General features: G+C 41.4%; 1 protein-coding gene across 2 annotated transcripts in view; it reads left to right on the top strand.

Annotated features, from left to right (window-relative positions):
- The window catches only part of LOC140918024 (BTB/POZ domain-containing protein KCTD5), a 68,382-nt gene extending 46,002 nt beyond the window's left edge, over positions 1–22,380 (top strand). Inside the window, exons 5-7 of one of the 2 annotated variants that reach the window (XM_073361566.2) lie at positions 5,612–5,737; positions 10,469–10,527; positions 16,651–22,380. In XM_073361566.2, coding sequence (XP_073217667.1) covers positions 5,612–5,737; positions 10,469–10,513 — 171 coding nt within the window. In that variant the 3' untranslated portion in view covers positions 10,514–10,527; positions 16,651–22,380. The remainder of the gene's footprint in view (positions 1–5,611; positions 5,738–10,468; positions 10,528–16,650) is intronic. The other variant, XM_073361567.2, reaches the window with a different exon arrangement.
- Positions 22,381–22,717: the final 337 nt, after the last annotated feature.

The following is a 22,717-nucleotide window of genomic DNA, read 5'->3' as shown; positions in this document are numbered from 1 at the left end:
AAACTACAGGCCGCATGTGGCCCATCAGATGTTTTAATCCGGCCCTCAAGCTCCCGCTGAGGAGTAGAGTCTGGGGCTTGCTCTGCTCTGGCTCTCCAGCCATGGAGCGGGGTCAGGGGCTTGCCCCAACCGCTCCCGGAAGCAGTGGCATGTCCCCCTTCTGCCTCCTACGCGTAGGGACAGCCAGGGGGCTGTGCACGCTGCCCCGGCCCCAAGTGCTGCCCCAGCAGCTCCCATGGCTGGGAACCATGGCCAGTGGGAGCTGCAGACAGGGCAGCATGCAGAGCCACCTGGCTGTGCCTCCACATAGGAGCCGAAGCCGGGACATACCTCTGCTTCTGGGAGCTGCTTGAGGTAAACGCCGCCCGGAGGTGGCACCCCCGACCACCTCCCATGCCCCAACTCCCTGCCCTGATTCCCCTCCCACCCTCCGAACCCCTTGGTCCAAGCCCAGAGCCCCCTTCTGCACCCCCAGCTGGAGCCTGGCTCAACTCCCTGGCCCAGCGCAGAGCCCCCTCCTGCACCTTGAGCTCCTCATTTCTGGACCCACCCTGGAGCCCGCACCCCAACCCAAATTTCGTGAGCATTCATGGCCCGCCATACAATTTCCATACACAGATGTGGCCCTCGGGCCAAAAAGTTTGCCCACCCCTGGGTTAACGGTTGTATATATGGGCAGTGAATGCAGCTATTCAATGCAATAAAAGAGTATGACTTTAAAACGGTAAGTACTGACAGAGATTAAAGGATTGGTGGGGGGAAGCATCTTTCCCTACTGCATGTGTGCATATGTACTGTCTGAGCCCTGCTTTGAAACTATAAATAGGAGTCAGAGGTTCTTGCTCTCAGTTGAGGATGTTTGTGTACCTACCTAGTATCTAATCAGAAGGTCTCTTGTGATGGCAGTGGTTTGGGATTGAGCTATTATAACAATGGATGGAAACCTCTCATTAATACAAGTTCATGTCCATAAGCAGCACAGTGCATAAGTCTACACCAGAAAAGGCACAAGCAGAAGGAAAATTCCTTTTGAGAAGGATAGGGCTTTGAAATCAGTGAGTTCCCAAGACCAGACAACTCCTTGTGGAGTTAAGTTTTTAGCACACTCTTGGTGCTATACAAACAACACATTCTCAGCAGCAGACATATGCACAGGTTTTCTTGTATAAGCACTTTACAAGGATTTAACACAGGCCAGCTTCAAAGAATCCATGTTTAATAAACATTACAAACAGCATGTATCTTGAAGCTCTAGAAATATACAAACTAATCAGTAATATGATGATTCCCATCCAGACTTACCACAACCAACAAAATAAAAACTACTGTCCTGCTGGTTAATACCCCCCTGACCAACCATCAGCCTACCTTCTCACTAAAAGCAGCATGCCCAGAAGGTCAGCAAATTTAGGCTGTTTCAAAGCATGAGGGGAAGCAAAACTGACTTAAAAGCCCTCCTAGAGAACTCACTGTCACCATTCCATATTAAACCAGGGGCCTGGTGGTTGAGGCACCTCTGATAATTGGCACATCTATTTTCAGAGAGTACCTTTATTTTTGCTGACCCTCAGTGAGCAATGAGGTATTTCTCCCTTTACTGGCAGAATAATTGCTGCAGTTGTAAACCTAGTTGATCTGACAGCTGGCCCTTCTTATTCTGGGGATTGTGAAGTCTTTTTGCAAAAAAACAATTGGCTGGCTATAGGACTAAATAGAATACTTGGATTTTATTTTTTAAATCCTTTGGGAAGTTGGGATATCTCTAATCTTCTTTTAATGTGCAGCAAGCCACTTAATGCTTTTGTGCTTTCAAAGTAAAGTTGTTTAAGTTAATTTAAAATAAAGGGTTTTTTAAATATTCTTTCAGGTTTGAGAAAGTGGTTACTCTGTGTGTGTTATACGGTATTCATTTTGCATCAGTTTACCTGTTCTTATTGCTCAGTTTTGAGGTTTGGGCCAAAAACTCTTTACAATTCAAAGACTCGTGCACAGTGCCTTCTTTTGACTGGAAACAGAGTTAACTGGTCACTAATATATATGGAATTCTTTCCTCTCCTTAATGCTCAATTGTCTTGCGAGTGGACTATAATTTCATCTCTTAATCTTGGCAGCCTCTTTCCAAGGCAAGGTAGGGCAGACTTTTTTAGTTCATTCTATATGGCTGAAAAATCAAAGTGCCTTATGTTTTACTATGTGATTCCCTGTCAGTCACTTAAACATTCTTGATATAAGTAGCAGAGTATTCATTGGGGAAAGCTGGCGTGCCTGGACATGTGGAGATAAATTAACACTGTTAAATGTTCCAGGAATGTGTTTAAATTACTAGTTTTCTGTAACTTCATTAGAAATGTTTTGGTGGAAAAGGTAACACCATATTTTTAGCAGGTTTAATTTTATTCATGCTCTGGTCAACTGGATATTCTCTGACTATATATGCATAGTTGAGATGTATGAAGGCACCAGGAGTGTGTGGTGGCGGGGTGGTTACTGACAAGCACTCCTGGCAAGTGACAGTTATAAAAGGGTTAATTTTGGGGCAGTGGTGAATCCATATCTGATAACTTTGCTGTTTAAATGTAGTTGACCTTTTGCAAACAGTGTCCCAGGTAAAAGATTTTGCAAGCCCTGGTTATGTTTGTCTGTCTAGGTACCTACACAGCCCCTTTACCATAGTATCATAGCTCATGGATATTTCAGTTCTGCCACTCCACATGGGTACAAGGAAGCTTTGTTTTTTAGCATTAATACTGTGTTGGGGCTGCTTTCAGCTCAGTTATATCCTTCTCCTACCTGTACAGGTAAACAGCCTAATTCCTGATGCCCTGACCATGTTCTAGCCCAAAATTCCATTGTTACGTATCTCCAACTGGGTGCAGGAGCATCCATCAGGTCCTTTAATATCTCTGTGGCTCCCCTGAGCTAATGGAAATAAACTGTTTGGTTTTAACCCAATAGTTTTTTGGCTGTTTCAAATGATGTTACTCTGAACAGCAAGGAATCTGAACCTTTGCTCCTGGTCATATACCAGGAGCACTTTAATAATTAAATGGAAATTGATCAATGGTACCTTATAGCTAAACTACTAGCATATTGGGATTGAAAATAGGGATATTGCAAACTGGGGACAGAGGGCTGTTAGTACATGTCTGTGGCAGTTTGGCTGATGAATTTGGTGAAATGTATGACTGCACAGAGTGGATATAGAGCAGGGGTGAGCAAACTACAGCCCGGGGGCTGTTGTCGGTAGCTACTGGTGTGGTGCTCTGCTCTTGTTCGATGCTGATAACAGTCGGTTGTGTGCGTGTTCCCTCTGTGTGCTGCACCAGCGCTGCGCAGATAGCTGACTCAGCAGACCCCAAGAGAACCCCCAAAGACCACAGACTCTAGTAAGGTACGAAGGCACCCGGCCAGCTTTATTGTCAAACGAAGCACAGTAATGGTTTCCTATAGACTCTACAGGACATACTACGAAAATGTGCCCCCTGGCAATGGACACAGCTCAGTCAGTGGCGGGACACTCCACTGCCCCTTAGGCTGGACAAAGATATGTGCTCCGGGACCTGTTTTTATACAGTTGCAAGACAGATTACTCATCACCACTGACGTATTGAGGTACAGCCCCTTGACTCATTAGGGTGTTGTCTCCCCCTTTGATCATGTTGGTTCAAACAAACAGATCTGTCCATCATGTTGTCCTTTTGACCCTGTCTTTGGGATGCACCTGGCTGTTCTTTATTTCTGTGAAGTGTCCTCATATCGGGATGTCCAGGTGCCATCTTGGCACACATTCCTCATATTACTACTTATATCATTAGCACGTGCTTTCCAGGGGCCCTTTTCTTGCCAAGTTCTGCAATTAGGGCCTGCCTCTGGCTCACAGACTTAGCAATGCCTGGAAGTACTTTGGTTCAGGCTTTAGGCCTCAGACCAGGCCTCTGATACAAAGGTTTATGTTTCAGGGCCTCTTACTACAGGGACCACATCCGGTCCTTCAGATGTTTTAATCCAGCCCTCAAGCTCCCGGTAGGGAGCAGGGCCTGGGTTTTGCCCCACTCTGGTGCTACAGCTGGGGAGCAGGGTCAGGGGTTTGCCCCATTCTGCGCGTGCTGTGGCTCCACACGGCTCCCGGAAGCAGCAGCATGTCCCCCCTCTGGCTCCTACGCATAGGGGCAGCCAGGGGGCTCCGCACGCAGCACCCACAGCTCCCATTGGCTGGGACCTGCAGCCAATGGGAGCTGCAGGGGCAGCACCTGTGGATGGGGCAGTGCGCAGAGCCTCCTGGCCTTACCTCTGGTAAGGAGCCAGAGGGGGGGACATGCCACTGCTTCCAGGAGCTGCTTGAGGTGAGCACTGCCTAGAGCCTGTCCCTCTGACCCCCTCCCCTGCCCCAGCCTTGATCCCCCTCCCGCCCTCCAAACCCCTCGGTCCCAGCCTGGAGCACCCTCCTGCACTCCCAATCCCCAGCCCCACCCCAGAGCCCACATGCCCAGCCAGAGCCTGCACCCCAGCCCAGAGTTCCCTCCCACACCCTGAACTCCTCATTTCTGGCCCCACCCCAGAGCCCACACTTCCAGTCGGAGCCCTCACCCCCTCCCACACCCCAACCCCCAATTTCATGAGCATTCATGGCCTGCCATACAATTTCCCTACCCATATGTGGCCCTCGTGCCAAAAAGTTTGCCCACCCCTAATATAGAGGGTCTGTGCACCAGACAGCTTTGCTCGTCTTATTTTTGTCAGCAGTAGCTGCATAACAGTACCACACATGTCATTTTATCTGTAATTTAGAAATGTATTTTACAAAAAAAAATACCTGGATCTGATTTCATTCAACAGCTGGTTAAGGCTTGTTGAGTAAATCCTTTTACCTTAGGTAGTTCCACAGCGCAGAAGAAAATGTCACCAGCAGAGCAGACTGCACTTTGAGATAAATTGTCCTCATTCAGTTTTAAGGCTTCTAGCAGTTTGTAAATAAGCAACATTTCATTTCAAGCATATAACTTTTACTTGTAATGCTACCTTAACCAACTTCCCTGTAACAATACATATGAATTTGGAAAGTTGGTCCTTGAGTCCCACCATACTGTTTGTCTTGTTTTTTCAGTCAAATGCTAACTTTTGCCTCCTGCTCTAAATATCTTTGTAAATTCCAAATAGAAACATAGGGTCATTCTGAGAGTAAAATAGCAGGTGTCTCTTCAGGGCAGAGTGTTCTCTGCATGCGTTCCTTGCTTGTCTAAATCCCACCCACACTATCACGCCACATGCAGATTTTTTTTAAATAACTTTTGGAGGAAAGGGGGTAGTGTTCAGGTGTCTGAGATGCAGTGGGAACAGGTGGCTTCTCCCCACTGACTGCCTCTGTAGGATTTTGCCTTAGCACTCAGGGTGCTATTGGCAATGCTACCCTTACACTAGTAGACTCATAGACTTTTAAATGGAACAGCTGCATTAACCCTGACATCAGAAGTTGGCATCTATTTGCATTAAAGTGGGAGCTCATGCTCAAAATACAGCCAACGCCTTAAGGAGTGTTAAAGCCAAAGTTGCGGAAAAATTATACCAATTGTTTTGTGCGGAAATACCGCTAAGCCTTTCTCTCCTCTTTCAGTTGGTCAGTATTGGTTCTTCCTATAACTATGGAAATGAAGATCAGGCTGAATTTCTGTGTGTTGTCTCGAAGGAGCTACATAATACCCCCTACGGCACAACCAGCGAGCCCAGTGAAAAAGCAAAGGTAAGATGCTGGGCATGGGAGGGAGGAAATGAAAGATGTTAGTCAAAGCAATTAGACTTGGATATTATTCAAAAGAAGGTTGAGCATAGCGTGTAATCTGCTTGCCATCTCTCCTCAAGGTCGGTAATGGTTCCCTTTTCGTTGTGCATGAGAAAATAAACTGTACCAGTTAAAGTAACTCTAATTGTCAGTATGACTCTCACACATTACAAAACAAGAACTTTAAATGTGCTACTTAGTATTCTCCGTGTCTTCCATACTGTTATCTGACTTCTTAGTGAGTGCTTCCTTTTGAGAATATGCATATTTGGGTTATCAGACAGTAGATAGACTTCGATTCTGCCACCAGTGTAGATGATGGATGTTTTCCGTGCTTATCTGAGTCAGGATACAGAATTCTCAACAGCCAGGAATGTGAATGATATATTCTGTCTGAAAAGTATTGTCATATGCAATAAGCTATAAAAGTCTTCCCATTAGATTAAGTCCCTTACTTACAATGTATTGTGCAAGCTCGCAGCTTTCAGGGTTCCTTGTAATTCTCGCTCTTCTGCATGACCTAATTGACAGAGACGTTATAGGCATGAGATCTTGCTTGTGTGATCTGTTGACTTTCAGGGATAATAGTTAGGGAAGACAGTGTGTGACATGACTGAATCATAGTTGGCCCTGACCAAATGGAAAATGAATTGCACTGTTCCTCCACTCAGCGTGCACTGTACATTTTACACTATGGTTGGTGAAATGGAAACACTAATAATTGGTTAGTAGTAAAACTAGTCATCTTTATACAGAAAAGTTTACCACTCATTTATCATTTTTATTGGTTTAAATTGAAAACAACCAAAGTAAAACTTAGCACAGCTTTTCAAGAGTCAGCTTTAAAAAATAAACACTGAAAAAAGCCCCCTAAGACCTATCTGGAACTTCCAATGTCAATTGTATCCTGCTCACGTTGTTTACAGTAAACTACTGTCTGCTGCTGGTTACTACTGCTTTTCATGCTGTCCACAACTCATTTCTTGGTTGGGCACAGCAGCAGTTTGGAAAGCAGCATTTTTGTGTATGGATACCCACAGTAGGTACGTAAGGTACAAGTAATCAGACTTATTTCATAAAGCTTTAGAGTATTTTAAAACTTTTTTTGTTTCATCGCTAGTGAAATGGCTAATTTCTGCTGAAATGTATTTTATCGCAATTCAGAGAAACATATTTTAAACCCTATAAGAAGTTAATGCAGCCAAAAATAAAAAGTGAACATGTAAAACTATAAAATCCTACATATGGATCACTGTTCCTGAACGCATGTGTAAGCCCACTGCCCTCCCCTCTTCAAAACTCACTTTTGCCATGCTGCCTGAAAGAAATGGAAAAGCTGATAAGTTATATGTCGGTGTGGTATTTAAGCAATAAGTGTGTGTGTATTTTAATTGCATCCTTATCCCTCATTGTTCATCATTTGCTTGTTGTCTTAGTTTGTAAGCTCCTCAGGGCTGGGATATGTGCACCACCAAGATAAAAATAATAAAGCAAAAACTGGAATTACTGACCATAATGCATATCTTTACAAGGGACTTCAGTGACCCTTCTGCAATAACATGCTTCAGAAGGGCCCAGAGTTTGACTGGATACTAGGCTAATAGAAAATGTGTAGAATACCAAACCAAACAGTGTGGGCGTCTAAAGAGGAGGGACTAGTCCAGAACAAGTACAGTGCAACTCTTGGTTATTCAGACATTTGAGAGATGCCAGCATTTATACTCTCTCCAGTGAAATTCACAGGCTTGGTAGAGGGACTCTGAAGAACGCTGCTGTGTCTCAAATGCTCACCCAGAGTCTTGATGCACAGAAGGGAGTTGTGTACTAGAAAGAATGAGCCCAGTGGGAAGTAGCATGAGATTAGAACAGTAAGAGTTAGTTAAAAACCAAGAACAAGTATAGTCCTGTTGCGTGGCTGAAAATGCACAGTTGGAAGCTCTCTCTGATGCCAAGTAAAGTCATTTTGAAAGGAAAGTGAGTGAAAGAATCCCCAGAAATTAACAGAGTTTTGTTCCACTGTGCATTGGCCAGTGGAGGTTTGGGATGGGAGAGTTGTCCTTACCAGACTTGAGCTAACCTCAAAATGCAGGAATAAGGCCTGGTCTACACTTGGGGGGGGAGATCGATCTAAGTTACGCAGCTTCAGCTACGTAAATAACATAGCTGAAGTCGACGTACTTAGATCTACTTACCACGGTGTCGTCACTGCAGTAAGTCGATGGCTGACGCTCTCCCGTCAACTCTGCCTGCGCCTCTCGCCCTGGTGGAGTACCGGAGTCAAGGGAGAGTGCTTGGTCGTCTATTTATACGTCTAGACTAAATGCGATAAATCAACCCCCGCTGGATCGATCGCTGCCCATTGATCCAGCGGGCAATGTAGACAAGCCCTTAGTTTTGGGAGAGGATTTATTCGAATCATAACTACATAAACTTGCCTGTTGGTGCAACTGTTGGACAGGGATGTTCTAAACTAAAGAGCATGTCAGAAAAGAGGATGTGAGTAGTGGGGTAGGGACTGTGGACAGGTGCAACAGGAGAGATTTTTGAAGTTTCCATTTAATATACATACTGTTAACAGAGTATTGGGGACGTGAGGGTTGTGGGTTGTTGTTTTTTTAATCCTTTTGGGTTGAAAAGTACTTGAATGTTGAGTCAGAACTGTTTCTTGGGGTCTGTCCTCTCGACAGATGGATTTTTCAAGCCAGTTTAGCCTCAAATCCATAATCTGCTAAACTGTGTCTGATTTAACCTTCAACATCTTGTTGTTCCATTGAAACGATAATGAAGGTCACCCAGAATTACATATTGACAAATATTTAGATGGCTCTGATCCATGCTGCTGTGAAGGGGAAAGCACAAGAATCGTTGTCATGACATCTTTTAAAAAAAAAAAAAAAAAAACTTCTATCAGTACAGTTATGTAAGGGCCATTGTATTTAATTCTGCATTACCCACCAGATTACCAGAATCTTTATTAATAGTGGGGGTTTACAAACCAGAAAAAAACATGTGTTGGGAGCAGCCCCAGCTGATCTGACTTTTCCAGTTTTTCTTTCTTTTCTGGTGGGTTTTTTTATCTAGTATCCTCTTCATGGAGGACGCAATTTGCCTAAATAGGATAGAACAAGAAACAATAGCAACTAAAACTTGAAAGTAGTTTTTCCAAAGGTACTAAAATCTTCCCCAGTGACAGGTATTCTACATTATTGACTTTCTCCAAAAGTGACATGCTAGTAATACTGAGCTATGGCAGTAAAGTTTGATAAATGAAGATTTTGCTGCCATGTATCACAGCTGTAAAATAGCATAAAATGTGCTCCTCTATGAGCCAGCATTACACAGTGATAAGTATATAGACTGACTCTTGAATCTCACACTATGAGATATTTCCCATGAAGTGAACTTAGCATATACCCTGCTTTGTAATTATTTCCTACTTTGGAAGAAACAACTCTGAGCATTCTGAAAGGCCATCTGTTTCAGAACACCCCTCAAATGCAACTAACCTACCACCCTTGTGTTTGCAAAGTCCATACAGGAACCTTCCCAAAATAAGGCCTACAATGAATGTACATAGCCCAGGACTTGGACTACATCTTGAGGAATTAGTAAGGAAAACAGCCTTACCTTAGGCTTCCAAGGGCTGTGGGCATGAGTGTTATGTAAAGTATTTAGATTCCTTTCTGAACAGTTCATTCATTTTTTGCCATTTCGTTGCTGATTTGGATTTCTGTTCAAGCTCATTTCCATTCTGGCTTCTGTAGATTCTAATTGTAGTTTACTAAACTCTTCAACTTTTGTTTTAAATAAAACTTAAAATGGGCTAAGTTCAGTAGAACAATAACAGTCACAACCTGAAGAAGAGTTCTGTGTAAACTCGGAAGCTTGTCTCTCTGACCAACAGAAGTAGGTCCATTAAAGATATTACCACACCCATCTTGTCTCTCTAGTATCCTGGGACGAACATAGCTACATCACCACTGCATAGGCACAATCTAAACAGTATACCTACCAGCTTGCCCAAAAGTTGGATCTCTTGTGGCATTTGAGGAAGCAATGTCACTCAGCCATTGCCTTTCCCTGAGTCCTATTATTGATAGCTGGAATGGATGTGTAACTTTCTAATGTAGCTGGGAGGAGTAAACTAACCCCTTTGAGCCAAATTACTTAAGCTATTTCAATGGTGTTTGTGGGGCAGCTTGTGATTCTCTGAGCTCTCCATTCCCAAATCCACTTGGTTTCCCTGCCCACTTCCTTGAGTTGCTCTATTAGGAGGGGATGACCCAATGTTCCTCCTGATGTCTGCCTCCAAAGCTAAGTTTCCGAGTGTTAAGAGTCCACAGACACATGGAGCCAGTTGCAGAGCTCACAAGTTTCAGGTAGCATATGTAACATTAGCTGTCTCATTACACAGTGTTCCCTTTCATTGTGTCAAGTGAATGCTGAACTGAATGGAACCATTAGCAGTAATCTGCTGATACTTGGGACAGTGGGGAAAACTAGTTTTCCTGCTATTTATAATGTTCCTGCTTTTAAATTGTGTGGTATCTTATTGCCTTATGAAGAATTGGATTAAAGTAAAATAACCTCACATACCTCAAGTGTAAGTGGATTGTACTTTGCTTTGGCTCTGACTCACTTTCAATCTTTTCTTTTCCCTCCCTTTCTTTACACTTGCTGCATGCCATTCAGAGCGAGGATGAAGAGACGGATTACGATATGAATGACTCAGATTAAGTGTAAATGTCATGGTGAGCATTAGCTGCCCTAGGACTTCACCCACATGCTTTCCTCTGCCCCATCTGCCACCTACCCCTCACCAGTACCATCTTCTGGCTAGTCCTAGTGGTGTATTTGTTCTGTAGTCATAGTTGCCTTTATTCCTAGTGTCAGGTGAAAATCACAGTGGTAGAAATGGTAATAGACTTTATAGTATGATCTGTTGCACAGATGGTGATGACATGACAAGACCTGTACTGGCTCTTGTGCTTTTTTACATAAGTAACGCTGGCATTATCAGTCCTTTTAAAGCTATGCTGGGAGAGGGGAAATTCTTTATACAGATTCTAGGGGAAAATATTTTTAGACAGAAATGGTTCTATTTTTTTGTTGTTGTTACATGGCCTGTTTTTTCTCTTGTCATATATTTTGTGTATAATGGCAGCTAATAAAAATCTTCAGTAAATGTCTGATTTGGCAACCTATTAAGAGGCTTGTCCATCTGAAGTATGTTAGCCAAGGATGGTCCTATTAAAGCACAATATAGGGAGTCCGCAGGTCTGCATTCTTTTCTCCACTCTGCCTCAGTCCCTCTGTATGAATATAGACAAGTCACTTAACTTCTGTGCTCCAGTTTCCACACTTCTAAAATGGAAAAAACCTCACTGGGGAGAGGCCAAGTCCTAATTTACTGAGTGTAAAGTGCTTTGAGGTCCCTAAATGGACAGTGCAACTGAAATTCAAATTATTATGATGAATTACCAAGAAGTGGCCTTACAATGCTTGAAGCAGTGCATGGAGAATAAGTAATGTTTTTGTTGACAATCATTTCTATTTTAAGTCTGCTGTTGCTTATATCTGTTACTTACTGCTCATCAGGACTCCTAAATACTGCAAAGCCCAGGTGAAATCACTGGAATCTGGTGGTATTCAGCATCTTATGGGATCATACTCCAAATCCTTTCTTACCTGTACCTTTGGAAAGGCAGCTTTTTTACAAGCAACTTCAGTGCTGCTTGCATATGGGTTAAAAAAGATACATTTATCTTGCAGTAATAAAATGTTTGAAAAGCATGCATGGGGAAGGTTGCCTACTTTTGCAAAATCTAAGCTTTCATTTTTTTTAAAATTAAATGATTAGTCCTTATGGTCAGTATGAAACTTTCATTTATCACATGAGTATAAACTCAGGGACTCTACAAACAGGCAGCTCAGAGTTTCCCTAAGTGACACAGTGACTACTGACCAGCATCTGTCAGTTCTTACTCCTGTTCAGAATCCTGTGGGCAGCAATGAAAATGAGAACCAAATATATTTTACTTCCTGGCCATGGTTAGGGACAGGAGGCATTCATATGTGTCGGCAGCTACTAGCCAGAGGCTAGTATGAAAATAAAGCCACTGAGCAGAGTCCAGGGACAGCATCCCTATCCCAACACCTTCCTCTAGCCCAGGGGTCAGCAACTTTTCAGAAGTGGTGTGCCAGGTCTTCATTTATTCACTCTCTAATTTTAAGGTTTTGCGTGCCAGTAATACATTTTAATGTTTTTAGAGGGTCTCTTTCTATAAGTCTATAATATATAACTAAATTATTGTTGTATGTAAAGTATATAAGGTTTTTAAAATGTTTAAGAAATTTCATTAAAAATTAAATTAAAATGCAGAGCCCCCCGGACCGGTGGCCAGGACCTGGGCAGTGTGAGTACCACTTAAAATCAGCTCACATGCCGCAGGTTGCCTACCCCTGCTCTAGTCAAACAGATTGGCATGGGAGGAGCAGTTGCTTTCTCACCAGGTTGTTGCCCTGGACCGTTCCACCTATATCCCCCGCCCCTTATCTCGTATAGGTCTGTGGAATTAATTCTGTAGGTAATGGCCATCTTGTAAAATTTCAATACCATTTTTGTGAGGGGGTATGGGATGTGGTCAAGCAAATGAATGACATAGGGAAAGAGTGTGAGATTGATGGGATAAGCTAGGAAAGAGAATTACAGGGTGTGCATATAAAATATGAGAGAGAAACAGATTTGTGGGGTATATGGAAGAAAAGAAACCAAAATGTTCAGGGCAGGAGGTAGAGCTCACAGTGAAGAGAAAGAGAGGTTAGGAGATGGAGAATGAGAGAAGGTAAAGAGGAAACACTTTGAAAATGACTTGAGAAACATCACCATGATCTGTTACAGGAAAGAGAAAGTAAAGTGAAGCCACGTAGGAAAATGCCTAACCAAAAGCAAGAAAAGGGTTGGGGAGTATGCATGTGCTGTTGACTGTGATCCGCTTTACACAGAATTAAATGTTGTGCTAAAGTTACAAGTGACATGCAACTCACTCACTCCTATTATCTCCCTGTGGCACATCATAATAGCTTCGTTTCCTGTGGGATGTGATACTTAAGTCTGGGTTTGAGTTTAGCGTGCAGGAGCTAGGTGCTGTCAGTGGTCTGACTAGATTATCTGGTTATCCCTTCTTCCCTGAACTCTAGGAGTCTACAGGTGCAAGCTAAAGCAAGATGAGCCATGTTGAATCTGATATGAGTGTCTGCATATGCTGGTTTAACTAAATGTGTGATGTTAAACTCAATTAGTTAATCAGTTCAGCATCACATCTTTAGGTGAATTGATATAACTTCTTTGTGTAGCCTGTAGCTCACAAAAGCTTATGCTCTAATAAATTTGTTAGTTTCTAAGGTGCCATAAATACTCCTTTTCTTTTTACGGATACAGACTAACACGGCTGCTACTCTGTAACCCACTGGAGTTCATCAACTAACTTATTCAACTGATAGTTTTCTTTGTGGTATTCAGTCATGCTGGTCACATTCTGCTTGGTGACTATCATATGGTGGAATGTATTGAATAACATAGCCAATGTCTTTTTCCTGCCAGTTGACCAGCCCTAGTAGTAAGATGTGTGCTTTTAAAGTTTGATAATTAACTGGATTGTATTCTGCTTGGGGTAGGGAGTGCCCTCTTCTGTGTTTTGGAAAACACTATACACGGGTGCTGTTGCAATATATATAATAAATGTTGGTGGATAATATTACAGTTACAGTACCTAACTGTTCCTCTAACTTTAAGTTGCAGGGGGCACAGTAGCATGTATTTTTCACCATGGCAAATCTCTTTACTTGCAGTTGTCAAGTAAATTTTCAAGGCCTGACTTTTACTCACTGAAATCACTTGTGTTTGCCATGCAGTTTCTTATAGAATACTTTTAATTAATTAGAAGCACAGGTGATAAATTTTCTTAATGCTGAAATATGTAGCATTTGCTTTTGATACATAATTTGAAACTTTTCATACTCCATCTAGAAAACCTTTCATAGGAACTTCGTAGCAATACAAGTTGTGATCTCATCTGCTCTCAAACCTAAGCAGGAACAGTATACAGTGTGAATAGGAACCCTCCAACCACAAAGTAAAATCCAGGTACTGCAGGAAGTACTGTTGGTGAGTCAATAGATGGCACTTTTCCCATCTATGATGTGGGCTAAGGGGCTGTTTAATTGTGATGTAGACATTCGGGCTCCTAGCAGAGTCCTAGAGCCTGGGCTCCAGCCCAAACGGCTACATCGCAGTTAAACAGCCCCTTAGCCTGAGTCAGCTGGCACGGGCCAGCCATAGGTTTTTAATTGTAGCATAGACAGACCCTAAGTCATTACGTAACCAAGATCTGCACTGTAGTGCTAGACAGCAGTCTGCTCTGAAGTTACCTTTATTAGGAGAAATCATACAACTGAGGGGTCTCACTAATTGTAATCCTTGAAGATCCTAAAGCATTATATATATCAGGAAAGACTATCCTAATTGGCTGTAATTGATGTGAAAGGCTTATCCACTGTTGGCCGGTTTTGAAACTAGAAAAGGTAGTTACTTGCCATATGAAATTTAACTGTAAGTTTAAATGTCAAGTTTTTTGGTGCATTCATTAAAATGGAGCTTCTGTGCCCTATTAAGTAGCTGCCATGTTCCTCCCTGCAAGTACGGAGGGACAGGTGTATTTGTATGTGTATTGTAAAGGCCTGTGAAATCCTTTGGGAGGGAAGGTGCTACTGGGTAATCAGTGTAAGATGTTCATGGTTTTAACATTCTGTTCCACTGCAAGTACCAGAGAAGGAAATTCTGCATGACACCAGTGGCTGCCTCTGCCGGGGAATGTGTCTGGCCTGTCATATACCTTCTCCTCGTGGTTGGATCAGAAAGCCTTTTCAGCACCATGAAGGCAGCCACATGCCAGTGCTCTGTACTTGTCGCTGGCATATTCAAAGCTTTGCTTAGTTTGTCTGACTACTATCAAGACTTGCTCCTTAGTTTATTTGTAGGCTTCCCTGTGGTGCTAATCACCATCATAACTGAGCTCATCATTACTAGTCACCTGTTACATGAAAAAACTGAGGCTAGTAATGTGAGATGCTAATCTAAGGTGCTTGGATACCATCATGCAAGAATTTAGAGCCCATACTATGGGGTTGAGATGAAGCGGGTGGTGACAGGAAAGCCAAAACCACCAGAGGGAGCAGAGGAAAAGTGGTGAGCAGATGCCAAGAAGAGACCCTGGATACTTCAGAGGCAAATACTTAAACTCAATTATCTTCAGAAAATATTTTAAAGTCCCAATTTTCAGAATGTGATTTCTGCAGTGAATATTGTAGCAAACGGGCTGTTCTTGGCAAAATGAGTACATCCTCTTCCCCCACGCCAGGAGAGGCTCTGCTCACTCTTCACTGCAGGAGAGTGGAATCCTTCAAACAGGATTTCTGTCTTTTGAGATGCGTGCTACAAAATGGTAGCGTTTTAATGTGAATTTAGGGTTTGTGTGCACAAGTTTGGGCCACTTTATATGGGTTATAGGCTGGTTTTTGAATGGTGTCTTAAGGGCAGAGGAGGTCTCCAATTCAGTGTAGTCTCCTCTTACAAACCTAAGGTCGCACAACTGCAGTGGGGTGGGCAACATTAATCCTGTCAAAGTGTGATTCTTAACATCTCCTCTCTATCCCCTGAATTAAACTCACTTCTCATAAAACGTAACCAATATGCTTCAAAAACCATTGTATCTCTTAATTGTCCGTCTTCCGCTTCACAAAGCATAACAGTGTTGGGCAGGATAGTACTTGGAAAAGTGAACTCCACAAAGTGTCCCATCCCACCAAAAGAAAGGTTTGCATATGAACTGTGACTCTTCACGTATGCAAGAGAAATTGTGCAAGGCAATATATTGCATGAAATTCTATTAAATACTATTGATCAAACATGAAGATATATGTAAAACATTAACTTAATACATCAAGCTAATAGCTTTCACGTATTAGTAGCCTAACAAATAGTCCCATCGGGTCAAGAATCTGGCTGTTTGTATTTACCATATAACGAATACTGAGGACAGCTTTAGGAGGTCAGGGCAGATACTGTAGGGTTAATGGATCAGCCTACTCTGTATAGGAGTTGATCTGGCCCATGTAAGCTTTTATACTCCTGACTTTCAAACACTGCTTGTTTTTTCAGACTATAATTGTGTCCCTGCCAAGGTTTCGTTGGCACATCTTATTGCTACTTATGCACATTTCATTGCTACTCTAAGTGACACAGGTCATAAATAAAACAAGGGAGAGCACAGGAGATGTTACTAAAGCAAGTACAATTTAAAAAATCCCAAGTTTGAAAAAGGCAATTGTTCTCCATTTTCCCTGGTAACCCACAAACTACACAGCCTTGCTTCTAGGATCAGAGAAACTGGCCTAGCCCTACTATCCTTGCAGCTCTCTCTACCGTCTTGTGACTTTTAGGAACTCTGTGTTTGCTCTGTGTGCTGTGAACTTCATCGATGACCAATTGTGCTCATTTGTCTGATTGATCTCTACTTTTACTGCCCCCTTACAATATTAAATGCTCTATCTTTCCTCTTATTAGTCTGACTCAAATACACTAATGGTGATCTATTGTACAGGTGTGTTAATGATAGTTCGTAAGTGACGTATAGCCTATTCTCTGTTTTTCTATATTAAGGCATCAGTTTCAGGAAAGTCCTTAAGCCAGCCATTTGGGCTTTATCACATGGTTGAAATACAGTGATTTCTTTTTGCTCTCTCCCCCCTCCCCCCGGCTTTGGGTCTGATATTGGGAAATTTTAACGTGTGTAATTTTTAACTGTCTCTTTCAGATTTTGCAAGAGCGAGGTTCCAGGATGTGAAGAACATATTGAGCACTGAAGAATATTTCTTTTATTCCAAGATGCAGTGAATTGTCACATTGAAGAGGCTTAGCTGTGAGAGGAAGAAATCTGCTTTAGAAAATTTTCTATTGATCTGGGTTGAACCATTTTTGCCTATAAGCTGGTATAGACTGAATTTGCTGGCTGAAAACATCACAAGATTATTGAATGGGAATAGATGATGTGAGAGAGTGTGTTAATCTTGGTTCTAGTGCACGATTGTAGTCTCTCATGGGCTGAATTATATTGGTCACATAGAAAGAAACAATCATACACTCATATTTTCCTCTGAGACATGTAGCACTTACACCTGGTGCTGGATGATCCAATGTTGATCAGTTTGAAATGATTTTGGTATTAATAATTGCAAACAGTTAAAGGACACTGTATTTGGTGCTACATATATATTGCAGCCCATAAATGCAAATATTTGGGCCTACGTAGTTGGTTTTTGAATCAATGACAGCCCCAGTTTACTGTCTTATACTGCACATTCCTTATGGCTCAGTGACACATTTTCTATTAAGTAAGAATGGTGTAGGAGATGAAGTGAAACTACCTTGTAAAAAGTTACACCCCAGACAAAAGATTCCCATAAAGAATGGGTGTAAAATACTGACTGAGTTGATGGCTTATTTTAATATTCAAAGGGAATACTAAACTTGGAGAAAATGTCTTTTGTCTGAGTCATCTCTGATGTTTCTCCTGTCAAAATAACTTCCTCCTGCAGAAGATAAGCTCCAGTCTTAGCCAAATGTTTGAAAGGAAAATCAAAATTTCTTAAATTATTGTCACAACTGAACATCTTGTCTCTTTTGAAATGTTTGTTGCTAACGAAATGTTTAGTTGTACATTTTAGAAATGCCTACAAGTGTCAAGCTCCTCTTGGATTTTGTTGGGTATTTTTAAGAGCTGGAGTTTGTGAAGCTACATGGCTGGATAGTGTTAGATTCTGATCTCAGTAAATGGGTTTAAAGTTACCCTAAGAGCGAACACAAGCTCACCCAATTAAAAATCTGAATTAATTGCTTTGAATTTTCAGGATGTTTACAGTCCATCTCTCTACATTGTTTCAACTATGCAGTTCTTTATGATGATTATAAGAATGCTGCCTGAAAACATTTTCACACAGCTGTATTAGGACAGGCCTGTAGTAAATGTTAACACAAGACTGGAGCTTTTTAGTGCATTGTGTTTTAAACAAAACCAGTAGCATGACTTTTTTTGAAACAGATGTAACTAAATTGATTGCGTAAAACTCTCAATTCTTGCAGCTTCATTGGCTTGCGTAGCTCTAGGTGGAGCAGTGGATGGGAGTTTAAACAGGATTATCCAAGATGGTCTGGAATTCTAAAAGCCTTTTAAACTGTTTCATTAAATAACTTGAGAATTTTTGCATATACCATATCCTCTACCAGTAAAATGTGTAATCCTCCACATGAAAACCAGTTTCTCAAGCATCTTGGGTCTATCTATATTTTTTAAGACTTATTGTACAATGATAAGTTTGGCATAAACAGTTTGTAAAACCATTTCTACAAAGCAGGTTATGCAGTGGGCTAAACGTTTTGTCCGTGCATCTACTGCTTGACAGGGTTTGTAAAGCATTTTGCCATTTGGATGCGGTCTGCTGGCCCCTCCACAATACCACGTTAATATGTTTGTCTTTTTTTAAGATGTTAGGACCTAACTGAATTTACTAAAATGTAATTATTCTGTAGGGAAAAATGTTTATACTTTTATACTTTTTTTTTTTAGGCATCCATATTTTATCAGCCTGAAGTTAATGCCTAAATTTCCTCTAAATAGTAACAGATAATCTTGTGTATCTAAAGATAAGCATAGCAGTTGTTTGTCTTAAAATGCATACCATAGCATTTCCTCTGCTGAAAAAGTCACTGTGTTTAAGCAGCTTGACATGACCCATGTTCTTCAGGTTCTGGGGCTCATGGAATTGTGGCCTTTAAGGCTTCCTATTTTCCTGCTGTGCTCTACAGAGTAAATTCAGCATTGGATTAAATGGCTTTTAATGCCTTATAATTATTAAAAATGTATATTGATATCATTCCAAAATCTGCATTTTTGTGTGTTGTCTTCTGTTGTTAAAAGAAGGCAGAAGACTGGATTTTCATAAACTACCTGAGATCCTTAAGGATTGCAGAAGCAAAACATGAGTAAGAAACTGAGTAAATTGAAACAACTTGGAGGATATATATGAAAAGGGCCACTTTTAGAGAGTGGCATTTTCACTGGAATACTTTATGGTTTAATAAATTAGCTTTTTATTTTTTTTGGTGGGATTATCTGCACCCTGGTTTACATTGTCCCTTGTAGTAGCAAAAATGATTTTGGGGAAATGTTTGAATCATTAACATTTTGCACTTTCTCTGTCTCATACCTCACAGAGCTATTGTCTCTCACTTCAGCAAAAAAAATAATAAATTATTAGGCTAATATCTGGTAAATGATTTTGCAAGCTGCTGTAACAGACTTTGTCAACTAATCTTCTGTTCTTGCTGTTACCCTTATTAATTTCATATTTCTTTAACATCTGAGACATTCACTTAGGTGCATGTACAGTAGAACCTCAGAGTTAAGAAAACCTTGGGAATGGAGGTTGTTCATAACTCTGAAATGTTCGTAACTCTGAACAAAACATAATGGTGGTTCTTTCAAAAGTTTACAACTGAACATTGACTTAATACGGCTTTGAAACTTTACTATGCAGAAGAAAAATGCTACTTTCAACCATCTTAATTTAAATTAAACAAGCACAGAGACAGTTTCTTTACGTTGTCAAATCTTTTTTTTAAACCTTCCCTTTATTTTTTTTAATAGTTTACATTTAACACAGTACTGTACTGTCTTGTTTTTGCTTTGTTTTTTGTCTCTGCTGTTGCCTTTGCCTGATTGCATGCTTCCGGTTCCAGATGAGGAGCGTGGTTGACTGATCAGTTTGTAACTCTGGTATTCATAGCTCTGAGGTTCTACTGTACTATCGAATTCTTTTCCTAAAGCCCCAGGAGTTTCCCTCTACTAAAATTTGGTTTCTTTTTGTATTGAAATCTGGTAACTTAGAATAAGGTTAGCTACACTAGCAAGAGGTAGACAGGATGGTCAGGTCAGACTCTTTGAATTAGTAAGCTACTTTATCAATAGATGAAAACAGTATTACAGCCTAAGATTTTAAATCATAAGCATGGGTAGGTTATAGCAGAAGAGAATGAGGGTACGCTAGATCGAGGCAGACAAACAATTAAAGTGGCTTTTCATACAAGAGATAATTTGTCTGTCTTGAGTCTGTTATTACAGTCTTGTGAAACAGTCTGGTGTTTGGGGGCATAGCTTCCTGAGGAGTGGGGGAGAATGTTAGTAAGGCTGTGTATTCACTAGGGACGTTAAAGCGCTTCCACGGTAGTGCAACAGCACCAGTTGCACTGTGTAGTTGCAGCACCAGTGAGGGGAGTAGCCCCCAGTGCTGGTGCGCTGTCTACACTGCCACTTTACAGCGCTCAGGAGGTGTTTTTTCAAACCCCTGAGCGAGAAAGTTGGAACGCTGTAAAATGGCAGTGTAGACAAGGCCTATGAGACGGGCCTTTTCCTGCAAGTAGAAACCCATCAAAAGAGCCAGCAGTTTGGGTGGCATTCATGGAGGGTGGGGTGGAGAGAATCTCTTTGAATTTCATTTGCACCTATTTGATTTACTCCCTCCATATCACAAACCTTCCCCTTCCCAGGAGATGTGAATGCAGCTCTTTCAAATTACTGCTGTTCTTCAGTCCGCCCTTGCATTTGGGGTCTTAGGAAAGAGGATTTCTTTTCTTGAGCAGCATCCCTGTTGGCTCAGCAACCTGGGACTAGAACTGCTGATGAGCAGCAGCTGAAAGTGTCCAATTGCTTAGCAGAAAGCGATTTTGAAATATGTAAGTCCCTAAGTTGCTCCGTTTGTTTTTGTGTATTTTAATTTGCATCTGTTTCCTGTTTTAGGGACCATCTCAGGATCCCAGTTAGATCTATGTGTGTAAAATAGGGGACTCAGGAACAGAGTGAATCCCATCAGTATTCACTTAAATGTGCAGGAGACTCCTCAAACTCCCTTCGAAGGTAACTGGTAGTATCTTGTGGCTCACCGCAAAAGGCAACTGTCTTTAAAGGCTTATTGCCAAATAGACACTTTAAAGGGCTAAATCTTCCATGCTTTATTGTTCAGTTTGCCTAAGGTAACTATCCCAGACAGAAAATATGTCTGAATTCAAAGCATTGAGAATTCCAAGGGCTAATACACCTCCCAGGGCTAATTTGAAGATCCAGATAAACATGCATAAATATTTTTAAAGACCAGCTATTGCATTTTTCTTACATCTTACAAACTCTGAACATCCATATTAGAAACATTATGAGCCAATCACAAATAGCAGATCTTTGATTTTTGTTACACTCCAGCCTCCATCTGGGTAGGACTGCAAGTGCAGAAGACAGCACAATCGTCTGTCACTCTCTTGTGTAAATATTGAAACCTAACAGCTTCTGTTAATAGAACTGGGAATAAGGAGACTTTGGGAAGTTCTCCTTCCTCAGGAAATAGTCATAGGTTATTCCATTGCAAATTAGCTTCCCTTTAGTTTAGCTAAGTCTAACAAGGAATACACTCTTGTAAAACTCAGCTAGTAACACTGTTGCAAATGCAGCTGTCAATGAATATTCAAAGGGCTCTTATTAGGATATTAGTGATAGTTACATTGACTGCCATGGAGAGAGAGAAATCTACATTATAGTGTAGAAAGCTACCTTATTACTTCTGGGTGATGTCACGCTTTTACTGTAACACTTCTGTAGACAGTGCTCTCCCTCAGAAGTTAAAGGACTAAAGGCTATTGATCTTAAATTTTGACCCACCTTAACAATGGTCTCATCTCCAAGGCTTGGCCTTCTGGAATCTAGTGGCTGACGTATTTGTGTGCCTGGCTCATGCTCCATTTGCAGATTTATTTTTTTTTTCCAAAATCTTATGCTCAGTTAACCTAAAGTAAACTTGGCCCACGTGTGTTTGCCAGGAAAGAGCAAGTGCCTATGCACTATAGGCCAAATAGTGCCAACCTGACTACTAGGAACTGAATCAAGACCACAGAACCATTTTCTTTATCACTGAACAGATATCAGAGGGCAACTACTTTCAGCCACTGCTGACTTGAGCCCGATTTGAACCTGGGTTTGAAAATCTTCATTTCCAATGGGCTGTCCAGGTCTCCTTTACCCAATTCACCAGTTTTATTGGTGGTCTGACAGTAAGTTGTGCATCAGCTGTTTGTGTTAGGGCCCAGGAGGACATACTTGAAATGTTTTATTTCCTGGATAGTGGATTAGCAATAACAGTTTCCTTTTGTGCCAGTTCATTATCTCTGAAGTGTTCTTATTGCAGCAAAGTTTGAATTCTGACATGGCTTTAATGCTTTTGCATGAGCCAAGATGATTAGCATAGAAATTGACATGGAGCTGAATCCAGAAAGTTCCCTGGATAAACCTCTAGTAGGGCTTCCCAACTTGTTTTAAGGTAGATGCAGTTACCCATAATTTTTAGATCAAATATACAACTAAAATGTGAATGGGTATTTTTAACCTCCTTTTCGTAACACTAGTTTATTGTAAAATGCATGAAATAAACCTGTTTTTCCCTTTTAAGATATTGTCTGATGTTTGAAATCTTTTCCCCAAACCTCTGTGACTGCTGACAGTTTTTGTGTATCATAGCTAATAAGCCCAGAGTTTAATACTACTGACCCAGTTTTCTACGCTTTCTACACTGCCTTGAAAATTCTTGGTCACTAAAGGCTACCAATACACTTTTAGTAGTCATTGGGGACATAAGAAACTCACGTTTTATTCACTGTCAGATTAAAAAACGCTTGCTGCTAACTGGTATAGTGGGTATAATCTTCTCCTCTAATGTGTGTACTATCGGAAAGTGCTCGACCGTATACCAAGACGGGGGTAAAGTGGGAGGGTGAACACAGTCCAA

Source organism: Lepidochelys kempii, chromosome 10 (genome assembly GCF_965140285.1).
Source record: "Lepidochelys kempii isolate rLepKem1 chromosome 10, rLepKem1.hap1, whole genome shotgun sequence".
Lineage (NCBI taxonomy): Eukaryota > Metazoa > Chordata > Testudines > Cheloniidae > Lepidochelys > Lepidochelys kempii.
The sequence above is the reverse complement of the archived record's forward strand: the minus strand, read 5'-3'. Positions and strand labels throughout refer to the sequence as shown.